At 34.5% G+C, this 26508-nt stretch overlaps 3 protein-coding genes across 3 annotated transcripts; 2 read left to right on the top strand and 1 right to left on the bottom strand.

Moving 5' to 3' along the window:
* Window positions 1-212: 212 nt before the first annotated feature.
* On the bottom strand, window positions 213-5561 carry LOC117323689 (cancer-related nucleoside-triphosphatase-like). Its single transcript, XM_033879065.1, has 5 exons — window positions 5319-5561; window positions 3312-3480; window positions 2726-2819; window positions 1773-1967; window positions 213-293 (listed from the first exon to the last, which is right to left on the bottom strand). Exons 1-5 carry the CDS (start codon window positions 5365-5367, stop codon window positions 213-215), a joined length of 588 nt encoding a protein of 195 aa, XP_033734956.1. The 5' UTR covers window positions 5368-5561.
* Window positions 5562-5588: 27 nt separating this feature from the next.
* On the top strand, window positions 5589-11955 carry LOC117323688 (leucine-rich repeat-containing protein 57-like). The gene is made up of 5 exons (XM_033879064.1): window positions 5589-5731; window positions 7541-7676; window positions 8182-8450; window positions 9114-9299; window positions 9823-11955. Exons 1-5 carry the CDS (start codon window positions 5648-5650, stop codon window positions 9862-9864), a joined length of 717 nt encoding a protein of 238 aa, XP_033734955.1. The 5' UTR covers window positions 5589-5647; the 3' UTR covers window positions 9865-11955.
* Window positions 11956-17044: 5089 nt separating this feature from the next.
* On the top strand, window positions 17045-26212 carry LOC117322676 (acetylcholine receptor subunit beta-type unc-29-like). Its single transcript, XM_033877614.1, has 7 exons — window positions 17045-17050; window positions 17338-17404; window positions 20399-20592; window positions 20776-20820; window positions 22453-22565; window positions 22803-23338; window positions 23735-26212. The coding sequence occupies exons 1-7, from the start codon at window positions 17045-17047 to the stop codon at window positions 24259-24261; spliced, it is 1488 nt and encodes a 495-aa protein (XP_033733505.1). The 3' UTR covers window positions 24262-26212.
* The last annotated feature ends 296 nt before the right edge of the window (window positions 26213-26508 follow it).

The following is a 26508-nucleotide window of genomic DNA, read 5'->3' as shown; positions in this document are numbered from 1 at the left end:
TATATCAAATCAAGGTTAAATCATAGTAATTTCACGTTCTCAAAATGAAAAATGGGGCAGTGACAATGAAACAAGAGCATTGAAGACATTGGACTTCATAACACAATTATTCCCAATGACATCAGGACGAGCATACAACATTTCGTGTCAGATTTTGATACTTTTCTGTACCAAGTCTGACAATGACTGTAAAGAGAACAAAAACGACATGATTAACTTCCATGACATTTTATTGAGTTCATTACTGCTGTTATAATATCTCTCATTATCACATCTCTGTTGGACTGGGATACCTGTAAACATTAAAGTACAGGTGTAAATGTATGTGCTATTTGGGTATATGTATGGTTATGTTCCCATATGTCACTGGGTATGTCCATGTGTAAATGTGCCCTTTCATGAGTAAATGTGTAAGACTATATGTTAAAGCATAAGTTTATGTGTATATGAAGAAGCAAGAAGATGCTTACGATGTCAATACCATGAACTATTTATACATATATGTGTACATGTGTATGTCTATCAGTACATATACAAATGTATGAGTATGTATGCAAATCTATGTGAGTCTGTAAGTTTGTGTGCACATTTCTATAGGATCTTAATGAGTTTTCATTTCGTACGCAATTTCATTTTCATAATGTAAATTGATGTGTATTTGTATAAATTGATGTGTATGTGTGAGTTGATATGTATGTGTAAACTTATGAGTATGTGTGTAAAATAATGTGTATGTATAAATTGATGAGTATGTGTGTTAATTGGTGTGTATGTGTGTTAATTGATTTGTATGTGTAAATTGATGTGTATTTGTGTAAATTGATGTGTATGTGTGTAAATTGGTGTGTATGTGTGTAAATTGCTGTGTATGTGTGTTAATTGATTTGTATGTGTAAATTGATGTGTATTTGTGTAAATTGATGTGTATGTGTGTAAATTGGTGTGTATGTGTGTAAATTGCTGTGTATGTGTGTTAATTGATTTGTATGTGTAAATTGATGTGTATGTGTGTAAATTGATGTGCATGTGTAAAATGATGTTTACATGTTTAAAATGGTGTGTGTTAGTTGATGTGTATGTATGAAAGTATGTGTATTTGTGTAAATTGATGTGTTAATGTATAAATTGATGTGTATGTGTGTAAACTGATGTATGTGTGTAAGTTTCTGTGGACATGGGTAAGTTTATAAGATCTTGTGTAATTTTGAGTAATTTTATGTGTGTACAAGTGTGTATGAGTGTATTAAACTATCAATATGCTTTTATAGATTACCATTTACCAGGTAAACATTTTTGTTTACTTAGATAGACAACGGTGCATGCATTGATTATATCTTTACACGTTGTTTATGTAAATGTACATATATATCAATTGATCTAAAGTGTAAATAAAGTGACTTACAGTTATAATTATGTACCAATTTAATCAAGGAAATTGATCACAAGCACCATACTTCTTGCTATAACTTTTTTTTCAGACTCAAATTTCGCATTATTATTATTATGACTGAAATCTAAATAAAAGAAAATCCTACCCGTAAACCAAATCCTGAAAAGTCTTTTACTAAATAAAGGATAAACTTGGGACAGAGCCAAAATATTTTTTTTTAATTTGTTTTTGTCTCCTTTTAGTAGTTGGTGGCAAACTTGCTGAACAACATAGGGGAGACCTGTCACATACCATCCAGAGCAATCAGGGTAAAGTGTTTTGCCTTCTAAGCATTGGAGTGTCTGTGTTTACCACACAATATAGACATGTATATTATACTCACAGTAAATAGGACAACATCTGACCGTTGCCGGACTTCCTCTACTAGAGGTATAGGTCTACCCTTGGCTACAGGGATGGTAGCGATCACTGTGGTATTTTCTGAGCCCAGTAAATCCCGAACAACCCTCACAAATGTCTGGCTAAATAGTTCCATCTTCCCGATCTCATCTATCACAATAATGTTGTGTTGACTTTCCTAAAATATAAGACATTAATATCTGTATATCAGAAGAATGTACATAACTGGGTAAAAAAAAACAAAAAAAAAACAAAAAAACTAGTCGCTGTTTTTATGGATAATAATCCATAAATTGTTGGCCTCAAAACAAAACAAAGAGGATGACAAACCTGTTTTATTTAACCTTCCAAGGGACCTGGCAATAAAAATATGGTCACATACAATGAATGAGAGGGAGTTGCTTAATTCAGATGGACACTAAGCAGGTTTTAATGCATATATTTTAAATATAAATAATGCAAATATAGAGGCAAAAATAAACCGGATAATTTTAATTCACTAAATCATTAAAAAGGCTAACCTTGATCAACTTCTTTACATAATGTTAACCTCTAGACAGCACAATATCACAAAATACAAGTCAGTGAGGGTTTCCAACAGAATGTTCAAAGTTATCTTGTAAACAAAAACTAGATTTTGTGGACTATAATCAGTACAAAGGCCTGAGAACTGTGATTGTCACTTTACTACGAAAAATAGGTCACTGTGACCTTCTTTAATATCTTATGCAATGTTGACCTCATAAACACACAACTTGCTATTTTGATTACTGTTTGGCTACTACTGGTGTTATGACCAATGCAAACCACCAAATAAATCATAACATAATGGTGGATCACCACAATCTAGTAAAGATAAACATCATAAATAATGTGTACATGATGTACAGAAGAAAGAAGAACAGCAGAGACAAGTTTTTGGAGAAGCATTCCTACCTGTTTCCTCAGTGTGGGCAGTGCTGCTCTCTCAAAGGACTGTAACTGGACCACATACTTCCCCACTGTATACTGTCTACCAGGAGGGACATCACTGTGGAGTAAACATCAAAACATTATAGCTCAGTGGTGTATACATGTAGCTTGAAAACCAGAAAATACATGAAAAATTAACCTAAAAATTGGAGCTTACAGTGTCTTTAATACCCCTACCATCATGGTCAGGGACGTCATCAGTTGTATTGAACAGATTATAGAACCATCTGAATGAAGGCAATTTTCATTTATCATCAAATAAATCTTAATGCGTTTTTTTTTTTACATATTCAACATCTGTGACACCGTACATGGAACCACCTTTCATCTAAGCATGCTCCTGAACAAATACCTAATCCCATTGTCTACCATGGACATTTGTGTTTAATTTTATGCTACAGATCTTGTTAGTGGGCTAAGGTACACATTTCATAGCTTCTCATCTCAGCTACATCTACTGCCCAAAAATCATGATGATAAATGCATATTGATAAAAAATCAACCATACAAATTGAGGTATGTGGTACACTGCAACCCCTGGGTTTATCACCTGGTGTTAATTGAAGCTAATGGTGCTCTCTCCCCCGACAATGTGACGACATCAAATCCAACTCTTTGCCGACCTTCTCGTCTTTCCTCTGTATAAAACCCTTTACACTGCACACCAGATTTTGCCAGCTGATCACAGACTTTGTGTATCAATGTTGTTTTTCCTATTCCTGTGGAAAAAAAAAATCATTTAGCAATAATATTCCATGACAAGTTTATTATAATAGAGATAATGATACAGTGACTGTGTCTCGTCTCAGGCTAGATGAATTTCCCTTAAGTTTGCCTGGTAGAGTGGTGGACTGGCAAGCTGGAGGTCACAGGTTTGATTCCTCCAGTTAAGGTTATATACTTGTCTTCATGTTACAGTTACTATTCAAAAGTCTGTAAAGCTTACTATTTTAAAGTAGCTCAGGAAAGCATAGCATTTATTGATTCCTTGAAAATCATATTCAATGATAAAATTATTGTGTATTTATAAACTCTGAGTAAAAATACACCCACTTTGCCTCAAAGTTTTGGTAAAAACCTGGAAAATGTTAAAATAATAATACACTGTACATTAAATAACATTTACTTTTAAAGATGTTTCAGCATGAATAATAGTGAAGTGATCTTTTCTAATATGAGTCAAAGGTACATATGAATGTATGTTGTAATTACAATGTACAAGTTAATTCGTCTGATGGTCATTTTCAAATTATTATATGTACATGTATTTATGATATCGTCTAATCGGCTACATGTTTTTCAGGGGTTTTCTTTTGTTAATGGTATGTCTCTGGTAAAGAAAGAAATGAGGATGTGTCTATTTACCTACACACATGTGAAAATGTGTGAATATTTACCTGGATACCTGTGTGAATGATAATCTACTTTACCTGGATACCTGTGTGAATGATCATCTACTTTATCTGAATACTTGTGAAGAGGATGTGTCTACTTTATCTGAATACTTGTGAGGAGGATATGTCTATTTTACCTGGATACTTATGAGAAGGATGTGTCTATTTTACCTGGATACTTGTGAGAAGGATGTGTCTACTTTACCTGAATACTTGTGAGGAGGATGTGTCTATTTTACCTGGATACTTATGAGAAGGATATGTCTATTTTACCTGGATACTTGTGAGAAGGATGTGTCTACTTTACCTGAATACTTGTGAGGAGGATGTGTCTATTTTACCTGGATACTTGTGAGGAGGATATGTCTATTTTACCTGGATACTTGTGAGAAGGATATTTCTATTTTACCTGGATACTTGTGAGAAGGATATGTCTATTTTACCTGGATACTTATGAGAAGGATGTGTCTATTTTACCTGGATACTTATGAGAAGGATGTGTCTATTTTACCTGGATACTTGTGAGGAGGATGTGTCTACTTTACCTGGATACTTGTGAGGAGGATGTGTCTATGTTACCTGGATATATACTTGTAAGGAGGATGTGTCTATGTTACCTGGATACTTGTGAGGAGGATGTGTCTACTTTACCTGGATACATGTGAGGGGGTTGTGTCTATTTTATCTGGATATTTGTTAGGAGGGTGTGTCTACTTTATTTGGAAACATATGATGAGGATGCATGTGTTTACTTTATCTTGATACATGTGTGAAGGATCATCTCATTTACTTAGATACCTGTAAGCAGGATGTGTCTATACTTTATCTAGATACTTGTGAGGAGCATGTGTTTACTTAATCTTGATACTTAGAGGAGGATGTGTCTACTTTACCTAAATACTTGTGAGGAGCATGGGGTTTACTTAATCTGGATACTTGTGAGGAGGATGTGTCTACACAATGTATTTACAATGACAACTACATATGCATGTGGGGTATGTGTCTTATTAACTAAGGGAAATGTGAAGATGTGTTAAAGTTGTCTTGTTTTTCATTCCGAACTGGAGAATGTAGGTATTACATCTGAGGGTCTGTGTGGAGTTTAACCTGAGGACGTGTGTTGATGTGTCTGGCCAGAGGACACATCTAAACTACTACTGTACCTGGAGGACCTGTGAGGATGATGTGTCTTGCAACATGTCCCGTTGCCATGATTGCCTCAATCTTGTATGTCCATCTAAAATACCGAGAGTGTGGTATTATTTTAAAATGTTAAATACTCAATTTGGGATTCTAATTATAATAAGATATCTTCAAGGAACAACGTGTGTAATTTCTGACAGACATGTTTGGTAAAAATTCAATCTTGGATCGAATGCGCCTAAGATTATCTACGTCCTCAAAGCGTTTTGAATCAAAGGTACGCGAGCGTTCTTCCTGACTGTCAAGCGTGTTTTCCACCAAGATAATAACAATAAAAAAAGATGTCAAAATGGGGAATTCTAATATAAAACAGCATATTGAAACAGCACAGAAAACTGGAGCTTGTCAGCTGTGTAAACTCGGACTGAAAGAGGTAATTACGAGTATTTTGTTGACCTTTTCGGTCGGAATATTTTGATTATTCGCTTGACCAGCAGATGACATTCACCTCATACGTCATGCATGTCGTCCCTTAAAAAACTTCCATTATTTTCCACTTTGAAGAAAGAGTACATGAGTGTTTGATTTTACACAATAACCATAGAGAATGGCGTTTTTTTAGCGAACTACATTAGTACGTATACGTACGCGTGTACACCCGACTCGCCTTGGCCTGTAGTAAACAAACTCAGGCTCGTTAGGTAGTACTGCAGTATGGAAATAAGTAAAGGGATAACACAGGCCTAGCATATACCATTAACAATTCATTACATATAACATCAGAAAGACACAGACAACAGTTGCAGAGGCCTATATAGCTTATAATCAATTATAGCTACCAAGTAATTTAGTTTAGAAGAACACAGTCGGTATTGCTTGTACTTAGTGTTAAATAGTTGATAAATATGTCTGTCACTCTGCTGATGTAGAGTTCTTTGGCTCAGGAGGAAGAGTCATGAATAACCACTCTATAAACATATGTTCAAATTCTGTGAGAGCAATTGCCAGGAAATTGTTTTTTCTCGTGTTCTTTCACATTGGAGCCCAAATAAACCCTACAGTAGTTTCAGTGATCAGCATTTCCTGTTGAGTGTCCTGACATTACCTAATATATAACAATATAAAACGAAAGGGCAATATAACAGCTAGAGGATTCACATGTATACAAACACACATTTACATTATATATTGATTAAAATGCTAGATACTCTGGACAGGTATATGTGGACATGATACAAACATTGACCTCAGAGACAGGTCATGTAAATAAATCCCAGTAACAAAGTCAAGGTAACACAGGCACAGTCCAGGATCCGTTTAAACACAACATAATAATTATACATAGAAATAAGAATAACAAGCTTCCTAAACATAGCTTAAAACATCTACACATGATTGTATAATTTCCCCTATAGCTACACTGTTTAAGTTTTTTGTTAGGTTTTATGTTTAGAAAACCGATATCTCTCATGTTCATTTATAGATTAACAAACATTAATCACCTGATATCTTGATACAATTACATGTACAGTATATGACGAAGGCTTGTACAATACTACCTTTCGATGAGGGATACAATTAGTTGGGCAGGTGGTTTACTGATATACATGTATACACCAATTAATTAAACATTATCACAATTAGTGATGATCGAAGCCCATTGAAGCATTCTGCTATCTGTTAATGGGATTACAAATGGTGTTTAAACAAGAAATAGGAAAGGATCTTCTGGTATTACCAGACCATGGAAAGTTCTTTTTTTGTAACTTAAAATTATGGCAAGTTGCTAAGTCAGCAGTGTGACCCTTTTCAAATCCACAATAGTACACTTTGGGAAAACTGTGTTTCAAGAATGATGAATTATACAACCACAAATTGCAGTTCAGTGGCATTATGAGAATGTATGATATCGACCAGAGCCTGTCTATTGATACTAGATAGTATCCATATCATACACATTCTCATAGTCATATTGTAATGTGACACATGCACTAATTAATGTAATCAAATCAGCTATATATGCATAGGTATGGCCTACCAGTTCTAAGCATGATGTAATTAATGTGTTGTATAATTTGTTTATAGTCCTCATATGGAATATTCTAAACCCAAAGGGTGATTTATACAGACATGCAGGTAAAGGCCTGGCATATTTTCGCTTCAATATCAACCCATGTATTCTAAGCAATATTTCTGACCATGACAATACATTTTTCTAACGTCTTACCTTTTCTCTCTGTAGTTTCCAGAAGATTTACAAAGGCTGACCAAAAACCTGAGAACTCTTGACTTGTCTGAAAATAAAATACCATTGATACCCCCAGTTATTGGATCTTTCTCTGTGTTAAAAAATGTTAACCTCAGCAAAAATAGACTAGGTAAGTGTGTTTATTAATAGATTATTTGTTTTTCGTGCAGAAATTTAACGATTGGCTAAAAAACAGAACAATCTGTATTTGAGAGTAATCTTGAGAATTTTGTTTTCATTTAGTTTTATGTATATTGAATTATTTTTGAATTTACATTTCTGTAAGAATTACTTGATTTGACTTAGTCCAGGAAATGGCACAAACGTTAACCAATAACTACAAATTGTGAATGATGTATACATGTGGAATTATATTAACAGAAAACTATTTGTATTTATTCATTAAATGATTTATTTCAAATTTATATGCACACCATCAAACATATGTAGGTGCTGTTTTTGATAGATATTTTTTTGTTATAATTTTAATGTGATAAAGGGTTCTGAAGCTCCTTGCCAGCATGATATGTTTTCTTGAAGATTGATGTTGATTCTGAACTGCCTATTATTTCCAGTGTCTGTTTTTTATCACACATGATGATTTTGATATAAGATTTCATTTTGTTTTATTTCAGAATCATTACCAACAGAATTTGGAAATTTGAAAAAGCTGGAATCCTTGTCTTTAGAAAATAATTGCCTGACTTCATTACCAGAATCGCTATCAAAACTTTCTTGTTTACGTACACTAAATTTATCAGACAATAGACTGAAATTATTTCCTAAGCAAGTGTGTGCACTGAGGCAGTTGGATGCTTTAGATCTATCTAAGAACAAAATCACAATTTTGCCAGAAGACTTGGAACAGTGTCAAGCTATAGAGCTAAATCTAAACCAGAACCAGGTAGGTAAAGTAAGAGGACACATTAAAAGATTTTAAAGTCAATGTGCATAAAGTGTGTTTCTACTTGGTTACGTATAGGTACTTGTAATAATCATGACTTTGATAGATCTTCTGTAAAAAAAGTGATACATTATGTATTTGATATATAATATACAGTATATAACTTGGTAACACAATCAGTGATTATCAATGAATTGACACTTTAAACTTGGGGTATATGGATTATCTACCTTAGGTCAGGGTGTTCGAATGAGTGTAGATAAATGCTTTATGAAATAACATTGAAATGGAATGCTTGATGGAAAAGAAACAAACTTTACAAGCTTTGAATATAAATGTTCTTAGCAAATATACAAAAAAAAAATGTATATATATATAAAAATAATAAAACTACTTCATTCCCTGTGTAATTCCAAATGGCTTTAAAAACACATTAACAAAATAAATATTGTCGTTTTGCATTCATATTTCATCTCTATAATAAAAAGTTTTAAACTTAACATAGAAAGTCAATATCATTTTCAAAATTTCCTCAGGTGATCATGAAATTATTTCAGTGAAAGGTCTGAATTAATATTTTTTAAATTAACTGAATCTATTGAGGAAGTGGCAATCTGGAGTTCTTTTATCCATATAATTGAATGTGTGCTTTGAATGTTTTAGATTTCTGGTCTTCCTGAAAGCTTGACGTCATGTCCACGATTGAAAGTATTAAGAGTTGAAGAAAATTGCCTGGGGATCTCTGCCTTTTCTCCGCGAATAATGAAGGAGTCTAACATTGCTCTGTTAGCTGTAGAAGGCAATGTTTTTGATATGAAGGCCTTTAACAATCTGGATGGATACGATGAGGTAATTGACTTGATGATTGTTATATAATCGACACAGATGTATATGTAATGTACTTTCTCCATCCCATTCATTCCACAAATTTACAGTACTTGAAATTGACAGCTTGCAGTGGTTTTGCAAGATACACAATTGAATACATGTACTTTGTGTAAATGAAATACTATAATGCAGACGAATTGAAAAATACTTATCCTCTCTTACTAGTTAGTTTCCTATTTTTGTACTAAATGTTTTTGAATTAACCATTTCACCTAGACACAAAGTCTACTAACCCTCTTAGGCAGACTAGTGGAATTATACACCAATATGTCAAACAATTTTTGATGAGTTTTCCCTTCAGATTTGAAGGTAGAGAGAGAGTGTATGTACAGTAGGTCTGAGATATCAGTCCTCTAGGTTAAACAATCCTCAGTCCATCAATAGGACTGATGTACAATATCCATAATATATTGTGGGAGGTAATTATGTATTTATACAAAAATATTATAACATGTTAAACTTGTCTTCACTTTCTGTATTTTAGTATATGGAACGATACACAGCGACTAAGAAAAAGTTCAACTAAAAAATAATGGGCATTTGGATGAAGATGGATTCAACATATTTGTATATATGCATGAAAGTCACTCAGGATACTGTAAACACACATATTTTAGTGAATCGAAATTTTATTTCATCATGAAATTTGAACAGATTTCTGTTTTGATAATTGGCTCATCTTCCATATATATAATTAACAAAATGTAATAACACTATTAATACAGGAATTCTATTAGAGTGAAATGCTTGAACTTCAAAAACAGTAAAATAAGATTACTGCTAAAATATGTATGTTTTACAGTTAAGAGTAAATGATATTGTAGATATTTAAAAGAACCCTGATGTATTTACTCAGTATAAGGAATTAGATGGATTTAGTGGTAAATGACCTATATACAGGTCTGATTCACAAAGACTTGCTTAAGTTCTCAACCCATGCTCCATATAATCGATGTGATCTGATCAAAGGTTGTGTGAAAAACCTGTTACATATATAATGATTTGGTTACATTAAATATGTATAATTTTGTTTTGGCATACATTTAATTAATTCATTGAAGATATGCTCAATCAGATATCTAGATATTTAAAATGGTTTCATAATCTCAAGGAAACTGTTTATTTCTATGTATGAAGTAACATGCTTACCTGTTGTAAGATTATGTATATTTCTCAGTTTTATGATACCTGGAATTACACGTGCAAAACTATAAAATACAATTAAAAAACACTTGTACCATAGTTGGAACACTCTCCACTTCTGGAACTTTATTTTTGGAATTCTTCCTAGGGACTATAATGCTCTAGAACACCACACAAACAAACAAATGAAATATGTTCACTAGGTAGAAGATAGCTTGGTGTGACACTAGACTTCATTAAATTGACATTTTGGTCAGTAGAAAAGTATTTGATTTATTCTCAAAACAATGAACATCTTGTATTGCTTCATGGGAAAATTGAATGTTTCGTGACAACAAGAGTTTCATTTGATATGGTCCTCTCAGGAGGTGTCTGACTCCTGTGAATATGTGTGTATTTAAAATTTGATCACATTTTTGAAAAAATATTTTTACACTTCAAATAATGTTTGCATTAAATAAGAATTGCAAAGCATCAAATAATGTTTGCATTAAATAAGAATTGCAAAGATGAATGTGTATAAAAAATGTAACTAAACAAGATATGGTACAGTATTGAGACAGAAATAGGGTTTACATGTGTTTAATGTGTGGCAAGGTGTTTATGTCCCTATCATTCCTAGTAAAAAACCATCAGGCCAGAACATATATTTTATGAATGATTATTGTAACCTCTCATCGTTGATTGAATTGTTATCCTTTCCTTTATTTGTTGAAATGTTGTGTTACCATGGGAACTCTGTCGGTGCAATATATGTGTTCCATGTATGTTATATATAATTACTGTTAAATGTTTATGTGTGTAATTTCATGATTTAAGCATATTTGTGCTGAACAAGTGAAATAACTCCATTCTTATTTTTTTTACGTTTATAATTATGTTTAAAAACAGAAAATTTGGCAGAGTAATTTACTTGGTAATTAAGATCATATTTTTTGTTAGATTTGAAATTTGTGCATGGATTACTGCTTTCTGGGAAACTGGAATGGCAAATGATCGTATCAGGACGTTTTATATAACCACTTGTGTGATTTGTTATTGCTCACTGTGATGATTGAAGTGGATATTATAGAACTTATCCTTTAGTATCAAGTGAACTAAGATTTGATATGCTGATTGTGCAGTAACCTGGTATTTTACTAAAATCCTGATATTTGATTTGACGTCTCCCAGCAATGATACAATGCATTCAAAAGAAGCAAAGGGATACTCATGGAAGACAAAAGATAGAAACAATAGTAGATATTAACAGAAGAATGTATCATGCTGAACAAATTAAGGACAATTTATTTTGACAGTGGTAACAGCGATCATCCTCATGTTTATTGTAGTGAATTCAGATGCTAGTTGAACCTTATCTGGGTGGAGATATTTTCCTTATAGTATCCATATTGCCTTGATTATTAATCATGTATTCATTGTGTCATTGATATAACCTAATATGTATAAGATATTCAAATAGAGACGAATCAACCTTTATTTATTGTCGGATATTTTTGAAGATGATTTGATGTCAAAATCGCCGTGTTTCTGCCAATCTAGTTATATCTTCTCATGTAGTACTTGGATCTATATAAAAAAATAGCTACATGTATAATGTGTTTGTAGTTATGATAATAATAATAATCAAATAATAACAAGTACTGTGTAGGTCTTTATAGAATGAGTTCTAAATTGAAAAGTAATAAAATTCCTCATACTTACAATGGATGATTGATATGTTGTGAGCCTCGTATTGAATGAGGTACTCAAGGATGTTCTCTTTAAGTCCTACATTTCTCTGACTATATAGGCCGTGTACCAAGGACTGGTCTCATTTGGTTAGTTTATATCGACGAGGTAGCACTCTAAAAGTAAACAAGACAAGCGACTTTTGCAAAATGGACAAAATCGGGGAAAGAGCAGTGATCCAATATTTGCATAAAACATGTTTAATGCCTTAGGATATCCATAATGATATGGCAGCAACACTAGGTAAAGATGCCCCTTCATATGCTACAGTATAAAGGTGGATTGCGGAATTTAAGCGCGGCCGACAGAGACTTGAGGATGACCCCTGTCCTGGAAGGCCTGTCAATGTTTCATTCCCAGAAATGGTCAGTAAAGTACATGATATTGTTATGACTGACAGACGAATCACAGAATGATCTATAGCCAGTAGAGATGGCATTTCACAGGAAAGAGTACATTGGATTCTGACCGAAGATCTTGCAACGAGAAAGCTTTCGGCCCAATGGGTAACAAGACTTCTGACAGTTGACCAGAAGCGCACCAGTCGAACATTATCGCGTGATAATCTGAACCTTTTTTAGGAAGATCCTGCCAACTCTCTTCAGAGATTTGTCACTATGGATGAAAAATTGGTCCATCATTTTACCCAGAGGCCAAACAACAATCGAAACGATGGAAGCACCCTGGTTCTTCCCCGCCAAAGAAGGCAAATACTGTTCCATCCGCTGGGAAGGTTATGGCCTCGGTTTTCTGGGATGCAGATGGTATTTTGCTGATAGATTATCTCCAAAAAGGTCAAACAATCAATGGCACATACTATGCTTCACTTGTGAGGCAGTTACGGGGAGATATTAAACTTAAGCGCCGCGGAAAGCCCACTAAAGGTGTGTTATTCCATCATGACAATGCTCTTGTTCATTAGTCTGTCATTGCCATGGCTGCCATTTACGATTGTTGCTTTGAATTGACTGAGCATCCCTTTAAAACCACTGGCAAAAGTGTATAGATACTGAACGGGATTATGATGAAAAAAAAAATACAATATGGCCGGCAAAATTCAAATCCTTCAATATGAGGCTCATATATCAATCTGCCCTCGTAGCATAGGTCTTTATAAATATTGAAAACCTATACTAGTGACTAGATATTGTATTATTGTTCAATTGATGTCTACAAATGCATGTGGTCCCATGCATAAATTGTATGTACCGAAAAAATGTCGTTATTCTAGTATTTGAAGCAGTTCAATCTTCATGCCAAATTTTACAATATGGATACTTCAAAACAATTGATATGTATTTATTTGTTTACAGATTTATGATACTGAAGCCAATATTATGACAATGGAATCTTAATAATATGTCACCTTTGATGAAAATTCGTTTCTCCCTGACATTTTCATCACCAATGCTCATACTTTAGAAGTGTCGATATTAAATATCCGGTCTGAGGGGCGAGGCCAAACAAGGTCAATTTGGCTAAATTGATATAAACAACTTCTTCTCTGAAACTAAGCAATGGATATCGCTCATATTTGCCTGGTAACATCCCTATGGGTTTGGGGATTGGAAATTGTTCAAATGGTGGGGCTGACATCCGTGGGTCTGAGGGGCGGGGTCAATTTGCCTAAATTTATGTAAACAACTTCTTCTCTGAAACTAAGCAATGGATATCGCTCATATTCGCCTGGTAGCATCCCCTTGGGGTAGGGATTTAAAATTGTACAAATGTTGGGGCTGACACTTCGGGGGGCTGAGGGGCGGGGCCAAAAGGGATCAATTTGGCTGAATTGACATTTTTAGAATTACAATAAAACCAATGTTCATGTAACCATATAAAATGCTTGTGATATATTGACATAGCAATACCAGTGACAAATATACTTAAGCATCGTTCTTTTTTCATATCTCATGAAACCAGATGAGCGATACAGGCCCTCTGTGCCTCTTGTTTCCATGAATGCACAAATCAACTTTTCTATACTGGCACATGCCTGGATTATATACAGAGAACACCACGATATTCAATATAAATTAAAATGATTTGAAGATGAAACAAGTATTCTTTGGCTGGTAGTAGTGTACATGTAGCAGTCGGTTAGATATATGTACGTAGCCAGTGTTTTCCAAATTACCAGTCTTGAAGAACCGTTATGAGCACAGGGGCATCTCTAGTCTTATATTAAAAATAGCCAGAAAGTCTTTATTTATAAGTATTTCTGTTTTTTAATATAAGACTAGACATGCCCCTGTGTCATGAGCTTGTCAGAAGTCATAGCGCATGCTATGGGGTTTAATTTGATGAAATATTTTCATTCGATTCTTGTTCGTCACCAGTTATGGACATATAGATATGTCTATCAGCTGTAAAATAAAGCACGTAGGCCAGCGAGAATACTCTTTTCTTCTACCAAGTACAATGTATATTGGTACTAACGTCCGGTCACTGTATTCATCCTTGATACTCCAGGGGTAACTTGTCTTCCGTTCTCTACAACACTGGAATATGTTATGGTAAAATAGAAATATATCACCGCAAGCTGCGATAAAGTAGCCTTTCCTCGACACGTTTAAATTATATACATTATTTATTGTCTGTCGGTCGGAACGGAGGAAACAGCGTATAATTATTTATACTACATTGTAAGCCACAGCGATCTTGAGGATTACAAAATAAAACAAAAACTAATCAGATGTGAATAAAATAATTGACTGGCTTTGAACTTGATTGTCACTCCTCTGTGATCTCCAGAAGAAGCGTAGCAGATTAGTCATGTTTTGTTCTTCACAGCAATCAAATAGGTATATCAGGTCCCTTCAACTTTCCACTGCCATTCTCGGGGTGGAGAGAGCGAACGTGAGCATAACCCCATGGAGTATCGAAGATTCACATGCACGGAAATACAAAATATCTTATAAAGGTATAAGGTGCAAGATATCTCATATATTATATGTGCTATCTTATAAAGTAAATATGATATCGCATAGAAATGTGCTGTATTATATATAGCTTAAAAACTTCGGGTAGTTACTAGATCAACATTGCTCCATGAACAAAAGGCAAACAAAAATTAGGTAGAATGTGTTGAAATAGGCTATTGTTTGCTTTAGATAAAGAGGTTAGAATAGCAAATTAACAAAGACTTAATTTGGGAAGACTTGAATTCATAAGCATTCTGGATGGGACACAAAACCTTAATCGTGATTAACTGTATTCAATGCTAAGCTAAGATGAGCTATTTGATAAAGAGGATCCTTGATAAGAATTTGCATGTCTAATTATTGTCTAATTGCATAATAAACAATTGATTTGCGATTACATTAGTGAGGAGTTGTAACGGTTATTAACGCAATCTCCATTGGATAAGTTTGTCCTGGTTTCCTATCGCACCCTATCCTATAGAACATCCACTTTAAAACTGCCATTTAGATATTGAAGTGATTAGGATTCATCATTAAAATTAAAGATAAGTCTGTAGGTAGAATTCTGAATAACGATACCAGTTATGACCAGAGTGCACATTTAGACTACCATTTGTTGATAATGACCCAGTCAATGAATCATTTCAGTTATAAAGGTTAATATCTGTGCCTGTGTGGGGGTCTTCACAATACACACAGAGCTTAACACTTCATTGAAAACTCAGACACATTAATAATTCCCCTTTGTCCGTGACCAAAGCGTGCATGCTATCTGATTGGACTACATGTCAGATAATGCAGAAGTTTGATATTTATCAATTACAATTAATATGTATTGTCATTGCTTCAGATGTAGTCTTTTTATTTGCTGTCTTATTTAGATAAATAAATAATTAAAAAATGGCACAAACAATACAAGTATTATCACACTGATAATATGATTTAAAAAACAGTTTAGTCTGATTTTTATTATTAATGTATAGTATGTATATTTAGAATAATACTTTGTTACTTAAAATTTTGTGATATTTAACACACTATGTTCGTGTATGTAAACATACGGAATCTCAGAGTCACAATTGAAATGGAATATCCTTTTATATTCGGGTTTTCACAGAATTTGGTAATGAAACCCAAGTAAAGTTCTTAAGTCATGTTATGTTGATAGATGTTTGTATACCACAAATTATAAATACAGGTATATATCGTGGTTTTTTTCCCCATTCTGTCCTCTAGCTTTGCCGTTATATGTATAACATTTTGAATGAATTTAATCTTGCATAGATATTACACAAAGGAATCAGACGCAAGGTATCGCAACTTATTATTGTCCTCTCCATGACACATGCTAAATTCAAATTCACTTGATGGTTTTTTTTTGAAATTTCAAAATCAAAATGATCACATTCATTGAATAACGAAATTTTTACCTCTCAATGGAGATTTTGTCATTTCCTTTGACATATTTTGAGTTTCTTAAGACGTTACCTAGGTAACAAGACTTTAGGTCCATGGCATCACTGACGAGTCCTATCAGGACGAAAATGCTGCATGATGCAGTTTCACTCATTTTTGGCTCTGACGTATCTGAAGTCAAATCTGTGGTGCAAGTGTCTATATCTTGTTGCGTCTTGTTAAACCCTATAGTCGTATGAACACCGAAGAAGATTTCCCTCATCTTTTTGTGAACACTGGCATCAATCGGCAGGTAAAAGTTTTATAGACTCATGAAACAAGTTAAGAACTCAAGATACATGTAGCCAACATCAACACACTATTGGAAACAAATACATGTATTATAGGCTATAACACAATGAATGTTTTCTAAATATTTGTGAAAACAGCAAATTCTAATGTTGACTTGAAACTTAAATAACAACATTTTGACTCCCTATCTATTCCAGCATCACAATGAAGGTAAAAGGTGGATGATGCTGAAATGGTGGCATTGCTATTGAAACTTTCACGACCTAATATCAATGGAAGTTCCACAAGGTAAGTAAAATCATGTTATGTCTTAATATGCATTTACGGAGTCGTCATGACATCAAATGACACAACAGTAGTTGGAATTAAACATACACTTGGGTAGTATTAACTTGGCAGATCAACCAACATCCTGATATGGTCTTAGTGGCCTCCGTACTAATGTCTACACCTATATCAAATGTATTCCAGACCATTGCGTGCATTGTTTGTTTTAGAATACCTTTGAGCAGAAGTGGCAGTTTACACCAGATATGTTTGAGACAAAAGAACACGTCCTTCTAGGTAAGAATATGTCGTTTTATATTTTATTTGCCTAATATGTCGACAACAACTGTGCTGGTTCACTAACACTAATTTAGTCTCGAAGAAGTTGCATTCTTGTTTATCTTTACTGATTCTTCAGAAATTTTACTTGCTTAGTCGGAATTGGCGTATGATTGTTTTGGAATATATCAAACTATACAACAAATCAAAACGAACCTGAAATTCAGTTACGATTCTAATAGTACTTTTGCTTGGTAAATTACCATCAACACTTAAACTTGTCCACGGTATTTTTACTTCAGTATATAAAAACGGTTTTTTGTTTTGTTTTGAAACAGTTCATACCTTTTCAAATCTTCTTTTTTACGTATTCATTTTGTTTCGGAATGATATTTGTTTTATCTCAATTATAGTTTTGGCAGAGCTTATTTCGGTTTAGTATTTGATAAATGGTAGCGAAAGGAAATCTTGGTGAATGATTTTATAGTTGTTTTTTTTGGATGGAAAAATCATAAAACTGCTGTTTCTTTTCACCGATGCTGCATTGTATCAAATAGTAACACCGACTTTCTATTGATTTGTGCTAATTTTGATAAAATGACAACTTTTTTTTTTAGAATTGCTGTATTTTGAAGGATTTACCAGTGACAGATAAGATTTATAATGAAGCATGGACGCAGTCAATATCTACCAATCGATTTCATATTGTTTCGATATAATACGCAGGTTAACAACAAACCTCGGCGGGCTGACCACCCAGTCATTGCTAACGGAATCAGCTTTAGAGATGAATACAGAGTATTGTCTGTGTCTATAGCTATCCACAGGGTGCTGTGGTGTATATAATCACCTGGGTACAGATAATATGACGGGTTTTTTTTAATCAGGTTTCTGATCTTACACCAGATTAAATGATCCAAACTTGCCAAGAGGATAACATCAAACAAATCGGAATATTTGTTTGTGGGAGTTCATGTGATCTACAGTTCAATGGTGTGCACAGGCTAGTTAGATTAACCCAAAGTTCCTATCCTCGTCTGTCAATACATCTGATATTACATATTGGATGTATTGACAGACGAGGCTAGACCCAAATTGACGAACTTCTTGATACTGTCACTCAGCTAATCCGACATGGAACCAGTTATATATATTTAGACTGTATTTAGGTACGCCATGACTTTTTGGAAGCAATCTATCGATAATGATAATAACTCCGCTCATCGATGTTTATTTATGTACATATTTGTTTTTTTAACTGCACGAACGAATTTTGTAGTCGAGAGAGTCAAGAATCAAGAAAGACTATTGGTAGTAAAATTAGTATTTGAACGGCATTGCTTTTGAGAATGAGGTCGTGGCGCGACAACGTCTAATTTTTAAGTCACAACGTTTTGAAATATAATTTTAGTCGTTCGTTATACACTGTTGATCTGGTTCTTTTATGGACGCAAATATGTGCACGTGTGACCTTCTATTGTCATGAAAAATATACGAGTCCAATATAAAGTTGTGTTTCAGGTACGTGTACACCGAATGCTGATCTGCGTGTGTGATAACCGCTGGTGGCCATGTCACCTCCTCGAGTTACGTGTGTGTACTGATAATATGTCATCAAGATAGAATCAATATATGAATATCCACAAATTAACTTTGATTTATTGTGTGGCAATATAATTTGACCTACTATTATAGGCGAGATAATTTCGTTATTAAGTTAACCGATAAGAACAATGCCAGTCGTAATTAACTACGAACATAGTCCGATCAGAATGACCTGTCGTGTTGAACTTTGATAAGCTTATTGATTTTAGACGAGTCGATAATCATATAGGGAAATACGTACAATATATATGTAACAGTTTAATGACGTACAAGACAATTCACATCGACGAATCAGTCGCGTGGGCTAAGTGTAACGTTACCAAAGTGTAGATGACAGTGTTATGGGTTCGAATCTCGTTACCCCATATATATTTTTGTTTGACAGGTTCCAGTGCATATTTTGTTTGTATTTTTACATTTGATTCGCCCTCCCCAATTCTACATTCAATTCATATGATACCTCAGGAAACATATCGGACAACGTTCAACGTGATACCCCAATGACCGAAAACATTCTGTTATACAATTTTTGGTAATCAAAATATATAAATACATTTTATAGTCTTAACTATCCAATGTTATCCAATACTAATCAACGTATATATGTTGTACTTGTGCGTATAGTTTGTGACAGACCAGGCTTAATATATGCACCGAAACAACAATTTACAGGTTCGCATACCTATGCACAAATGATGTCAATTAAAAATATGTTTCAAACTAAGACATTTTGTCTAATTCATTCAAGCAAAGTCTTTCATTCTGAAAAGACTAAGAAGGAAAGAAAGGAGAAAAAAAATGAATAAAAAGGGACTTATATATATTAGATTAACGAAAACTTCACTATGACTGACCCCAGGTTAATAACACTTTAAGATAGAGATCTCATCCGGAAATATGTGTTCATTTTCTATTTGGCCTTCCCAACACTTAATGGGTGAATAAAAAAATTAAATTTTCCCATCAACACGGATTCAGGGTGTGATAGGTATATCTAACCAAATTTTTATATCGAAATTTGTTCATTGATATAAACTCTGTATTTGGTTAAATGCTCGTTTTGGAAAACGGCGCATCAGCTGTATCTTTGTACATGTAAAAGCATTTCATATTAGTTCTTGCAAATCACACCTCTTTAAAACTGAATTAAAATTGTGTTTGATGTAAAATAAATAAACTTAAATTCGTAATTTCGAATGTTTTAATCTGATATTGTAATTAAGATTTCTACCGAAGTGTATCTGATTTTTCTTATCATGAACCTTGAAGATCAATAGATGCAATTGTCGATGGGTCTTAAAACAGCACCACATTCTAAATAAAAGAACTTATCGCGAAACAAAAAGTAAATTTGACATGAATGAGTAGAAATGAATTCATAATACTGTACGATATGTTATGTTGTAGGACTGGTAGTAGTAACGTGTGTAGTTACGCACGTTTGTTGTCCGCCCCCAGGAGGTCCGTCTCCGTACAGCCGCGCCCTTGAAGAAGCCCTCCGCACCCAAATCTTCACAACCGACGGTTATCAGGTTTTACAACGTCCGTCAGAGAGGGTTATTGTACAGGTTTCCCTGAGTCTTCTCACTGTCAACGATCTGGTACGGACACTGTCGACATGAAACTGTGCATTGTCACCTTATGTATATTAATGTTGTTTCCTTATAGGGTTGTAATTGGAAAATGAAAATATTTAATTGTCAATAAAATTAATCAATTAACGCAAAAGCAATGATAAGTCAGCCTTACATTATATTCCTCATAGAAAATGTATTATATTTTAGGATATCCGGGACCAAACGCTGTCTTTGACGGGATTTTTCACGTTTGTAAGTATTATAATTGTAATAATTTTCATACAATATTATTTACAATTTACAATCTTTTACTTGCTTCACACAAGTAATTAACAAAGGCTCCTTTGCGGTGTACGGGACACTACAATCTATGGGATAGAGAACGGACAACGTCATTATACATTAAGATTTTTTTTCTTCAAATTAGTTCCAATCTTATACAAACCTATGAATCAGATTTAAATCTTTTACATTTATCGTGCAGATTTTCCCGCGGTACTGCATAATTTTCTTATTGTACATTTTCACTCGATTATCTTAATGATCTAGAAACACGAAGACAAAATCAAATTCGTTCTAAATATCGTGATGAGGATAAATTTTACTCACACATTCACATCTTTCTATATTTGCAGAATGTCCTCACTCGATATTCCATATTCTTATTTACTTTTCAATACAATAAGGTTTTTGTTGGTAAATGGTTTCTCCGGGTACCCCGGCTTTCCTCCACCAAAACCAGGCACGTCCTTAAATGTCACTGGCTGTTAATAGGGCGATAAAACAAAATACACCAAATTAAACCAAAAGCGCCGCGAAAGCTCAGTCGGTTAGAGTGCCGGCCACATATAACCTCAGGTGAAGATCAGAGGTACGTGGTTCAACGCTCCCTGCCCATGTTGGTTTGTATTTCTCGGGAAGCTGAGAAACAGACCGGTCTGTGCTGTCGTGGTTTTGTCCTTGGGCAAGACGCTTTACCCCAATTACTCTCGTAGATGGCATGCGATAGGCCTCCCGTATGTTGTTCAGTGATGTAGTCACCATCTGCTACCAGGGGCTCCTCAACATGACTCTGGCTTGGCTGTAAACATAGTTCCATAATGATGTGAAGATATACAATGTAATTAATAACTTTGGGCGAGATATATGTCAATACTTCGTCGCTTAATAAATGGTAAAATATGGGAGGTATTTATCATAGTATATTACCAAGACCACGCAAAAACTAAGGATATTATACATATTATATTCATGATTTTGAACCGGTATTTATACGATATTCCTGTTACGTACAAGAGGAACATGACAAATTCGAGATGAGTGATAACATAAGATGTTTTAACATGTAATATCCCTTTACAATTAAAGTTATCTTTTTAATATACGCTTTATATGCACCCTGTTCACATGTATCAAATATATCTAAAAGTATGATACAAAATTAAGATTAACAGTTTGAAAACTGGGCAACCACATCAACCTTTTTCATTTGTTAAGATTGCTATGTTTACAACATATTAAACTTATTTTTTAATCTACAAACAACTCTTCAATATGTAAATTTGTCTAGTGCTTCAAGTGTTGGTCATCCTAAAACAAGATATCATCTACAACACGAGTCTATATTTGATATTATATCGTGTTGATAACGCCCTGTATACTAAGTTTACTGAAACTCTCCCGTTAAATGTTATTTAACAATATACTATTGTATGACGATATTATTGTTCTGTTCATCACTGCAAAAACAAAAACGATACATAAATATTTAAGTAAACATGTAAATTATTTTCAAGTGTATTGTTTTAAATAGAAAAAGATAATTTGAAAGTATAAACGGGGAGCAAAGCTGATATGAAAACTTACCCACAAATGTTTTGGCAGTACTGGCAGGACGAAAGGCTTGACTGGAGTTCCGACTCGACATATGACAACATCCGCTTCCTGTTCAGCTCGGAAACGTACGTTTGGAGGCCTCCATTGCTCATAGAAAACTCGTGAGTTGAATAAAAGTTATTTCATATTTATCTGTAAATACTATAAACGCATTTCTTCAAATAAGCAGAAGTCGGTTGTTCGGAATCGATTGAACGCTGTATGAATATATGTTATACATTGTCCACGGCTTAAAATACGTACGGAGTCTTTTCGCCGCAATCGCGATTATAAATGTTCGATAAATCTACTTTTTTTTAAACTCTTGTGAATGAATTCGACATTTTTGTATTTTCTAGAGTTGAAGATGTATCTATCATCAGTGACAAAAACGTCCCAATGAGATTCAACAACAGAGGTCTTGTCACGTGGAATCCGGCGGGTATATATAAGGTGGCGTGTGAGGCAGACACCAGATACTACCCTATGGACATCCAAACGTGTAACCTCACTGTGACAGCCTGGGCTTACACAACCAACGAAATAACCCTGCTCTTTAAGGACAATCCATTTGATTTGACATTTTATTCCACAAATGGTGAATGGCAACTTATCTCAACAGAAACTATTCTTCCAGAAGCTATCGCCAGAGGTGGGCAGAGTTTTTCCGGTCTTGACTTTCAGATCAAACTCAGGCGTCGTCCAATGTTTCATATCCTCAACACCTTGTTTCCAGTGGCACTGATGGCAATCCTCAGCGCTACGGTGTTCAAGCTTCCGGCCGAATCTGGAGAGAAGATCGGATTTGCGCTGACAATACTATTGGCTTACACTGTGTACCTGACGCTGATATCAGAAAATATTCCTAGCACGTCCGTCACAGTCTGCTATCTGTGTGAGTATTGCTAGTCACTATCAAATATCATATTATTATATATAAATGAATAAACAGTTTAAGAATGAATAAGTATAATGTCCAAAAGCATTTCTTCGGTAAATATTTAGGTGTAAAAAATAGACAACTTTGTCATCTAATATCGTTAAGGTCAAATGATTTGGGCATTTATCTCATTAGACAACAAAGTCAAAACTCTTGGAGCCTTTTGCATTGAAAATATGTGTTGGTCGTCGTTTCCATTGCTACGACAAACATTTATCATCAATCTTGGTAGCGGTAACAATATGTGGCGATTTAAAAGAATCCATTCAAACTTGATAGATTATTCCTATATTGAAATACTTACAGATAACAAGAAATGTGTAACTTATAACTGTTTTCTGTCTTCTGTAGCGTTATACCTTGCCCTGACCCTAAGTCTCGGATCCATGAGCGTCCTGTGTACTATATTGGTGCTGAATGTTTACTTCCGCTCGGACGAAGACGAACCGATGCCAGGATGGCTAAAACGACTGACTTTGAAAGTATTAGCACGAATTGCTTCTTACAAAAACAAATGTTGCTGTTTTACGTTCAATGATACAAAAATACACCCCGTCAATGAAACACCGTCTACAGAACCAGTAAGTGTGATGCTGCAAGAAGTTGAACAGCCTGATTTAGTAAAGAAACCCAACAGGAGAAGAAGTAAGCATCAAGACGAGATACCGCTGGAGCCTGCATCCCCCACCCCTTCCTCGACAAGAGCTTTGATTACGATCATGGACGAGACTGATCTAACGTGGAAAGAACTCTCCATCATTTTAGACAGACTGTTTTTCGTGATTTTTATGTCGGTCATTCTTCTGTCTACAACTGGTCTGTTCTACCTTATCCTGGGCGAATGGATCAATGCTGTTTCCAACATTCCGGACGAGTGATGAAGATATCTTGGTTCAAAACTAATAGTGTTATAATACAATTTGGAAGTTCCACGTACGGTTCTATTACAGTGGTATATAGCCGTCGGAAAGTGGTTCACAATATCATTGGTTATCGGGCCTTTACCAGCTATGTCAACTCCCTGTCGAGATGTGATTTGCTACACAATAAACATTTGGTTATCTCCCTTACTGTGTACGGTATCCCTCAAAGGCAAACCGCGCAATACACAAATGCGCTGTATTTAGATAGCAAAATTAAACATGTTCCCCAACCACTATTTTCCAATATTTTTGATATGTTGTTTGTACACGTGTTCTGAATATTAAACAGCAGAAATAATTTCTATTGCAATTTTTTCGAAGATAAAACTTAATTTGACTTGACTATCAACATACAGCCGGGGCTGCCATTCAGGGCTGATATTTTGTATACCACATTTCTAGCAGTACTCGATTACAGCGGAGTCGCCTGAAACACAAGAGAATAAAGTATATCGCTCAAGGAAAAAACCACAATACCCGTGGCAGGACTCTCCTTCGATCACAACATCATGTGTCCTACCACAAGGCCACAGCGCATCAAAATTCACTCTGGATACTAGCAGGACAGTGTTATGTTTATTTATTTATTTATCTATTGATTTATTTTCAAGACTGTCATGACATGTTTGATTTTAACTGATTTATTTGTGTCCATTTCTTTACAATATCTACACCTGTCAATGATAAAACATCAGGATAAAAACGCCGTGTATTATCATTCAGGTTTACAAAGAAAACCCGAGTATTCAATCATTTTGCAGTGAATTCAAATGGCATAAATTTTGTAAATGGTAATGAAAATGAAGGGACCATCCTCTGCTTGTTCTACTTATTGAGTATTGAACGAAATAATCAATTGGTATATCGATATATATTTCGTTCGATATTCACCATACGTTCCCTTGTTATAACTTTCACACGTATGGCTATATAGATATACCTTAACCTTTCCACTACATTGTAGACCGACAAACCACAGTGCACTTTGTGAAGTGGTTTTGTGTAAAGAGAACGCTACCGTTCTCAGTCAATACATCAATAGACCAATTCATTATCTCGTTCTATTCTTATAATTTAAAACTAAAATAAAAATGTACATAATGAAAATATGTGTAATCTGCAACAACATGAGTATTCTTTATTGAAAAATAACCCCAAAAAACGCTGTACGGCGAGTTTATGGTCAAAGTCAACCTCATTCTGAGCATGTTGTTTTGATATACATTATTTACATAAGATTACCGTCTGATAAGTCGCCATGTGTATGATGTCATCGAAACGCTCTGTTTTATTTGATCTATCACTTGATAAGCATTTATCAAACAAAATTAAGTGATATTACAAATATATGGTGATTCATTTTAATAGTGGTTTTTAAATAAACGTTTTACATAAAGAAAAGAAAAATCAGCTACGCAAGTAAACAACTCCTGTATTCAAATGTCCCGCAGGTAAGGAGTAAATATTGTTCCTGATATCCCATTGCATGATCGTAAGATGCGGCTAAATTTGGGATCTAACAAACTTTCTTCTTTCCCATGTCTTCCTTAACAATGCCTCACAGGCATTTAGTTGAACGTTCGCCCCCGTGAGGAAGGCTTTGGGTTCTGTCTCCTGGCCGGGACATACCAGTATCTCGAAATATTGCAGTTTTTTACTCCTGCTATGCGCTCAGCATTTTGGGAGTGGGGCGAGTGGTTCGCCTGTTGTCAGTATAATGTGACTGGGTGGGGTGACCTGCTGGGTGATTTCGGCAGTATGCTTCAGTGGGGTAGCACTATAAAGTCGGCATCAGTTCCGCACTATCATAATGACACAAAAACGAATACACCGCAGCCTTCCAAAACACACACATTCACCACACATCTCGCACACAGGAGAGACCTTAGCTGTTTATAGGACTAAACCAAACTAATACCACGTCTTTCGATAAATCGTATTTTCATATTTCTAAAAACATATTTTGATATTTACACATATCACATTATTGTAGAAATCTAGATGTTATCATTATATCATTAGTCTTCTATATGTAATTGTTTGTTAGGATAAGGCGAAGATAAGATGTTATTTGTTATAAGTTATACAACAATGACATGTATGTTTAAATCAAAATACATCTTTATGTTACTTTGAATTAGAGGGAAATAACATGATTTACCCACGAACCGAATATATCTCATTACAATATACATATAGTAC

The sequence above is a fragment of the Pecten maximus genome, chromosome 3, assembly GCF_902652985.1.
Source record: "Pecten maximus chromosome 3, xPecMax1.1, whole genome shotgun sequence".
NCBI classification, from domain to species: Eukaryota; Metazoa; Mollusca; class Bivalvia; order Pectinida; family Pectinidae; genus Pecten; species Pecten maximus.
The sequence above is the reverse complement of the archived record's forward strand: the minus strand, read 5'-3'. Positions and strand labels throughout refer to the sequence as shown.

What these genes read in the sequence shown, in the direction of transcription:
- LOC117323689 (XM_033879065.1), bottom strand. Translation starts at nt 5,367, where the DNA reads ATGGCAACGGGACATGTTGCAAGACACATCATCCTCACAGGTCCTCCA. An exon ending in TGCCCACACTGAGGAAACAG is followed by an intron (nt 1,968 to 2,725) that starts GTAGGAATGCTT and finishes CTTATATTTTAG; the next exon opens with GAAAGTCAACACAACATTAT. An exon ending in CAGATGTTGTCCTATTTACT is followed by an intron (nt 294 to 1,772) that starts GTGAGTATAATA and finishes TAATGTTTACAG; the next exon opens with GTATCCCAGTCCAACAGAGA.
- LOC117323688 (XM_033879064.1), top strand. Translation starts at nt 5,648, where the DNA reads ATGGGGAATTCTAATATAAAACAGCATATTGAAACAGCACAGAAAACT. An exon ending in GTAAACTCGGACTGAAAGAG is followed by an intron (nt 5,732 to 7,540) that starts GTAATTACGAGT and finishes TTCTCTCTGTAG; the next exon opens with TTTCCAGAAGATTTACAAAG. An exon ending in CCTCAGCAAAAATAGACTAG is followed by an intron (nt 7,677 to 8,181) that starts GTAAGTGTGTTT and finishes GTTTTATTTCAG; the next exon opens with AATCATTACCAACAGAATTT.
- LOC117322676 (XM_033877614.1), top strand. An exon ending in TTCTCACTGTCAACGATCTG is followed by an intron (nt 20,593 to 20,775) that starts GTACGGACACTG and finishes ATTATATTTTAG; the next exon opens with GATATCCGGGACCAAACGCT. An exon ending in CCATTGCTCATAGAAAACTC is followed by an intron (nt 22,566 to 22,802) that starts GTGAGTTGAATA and finishes TGTATTTTCTAG; the next exon opens with AGTTGAAGATGTATCTATCA.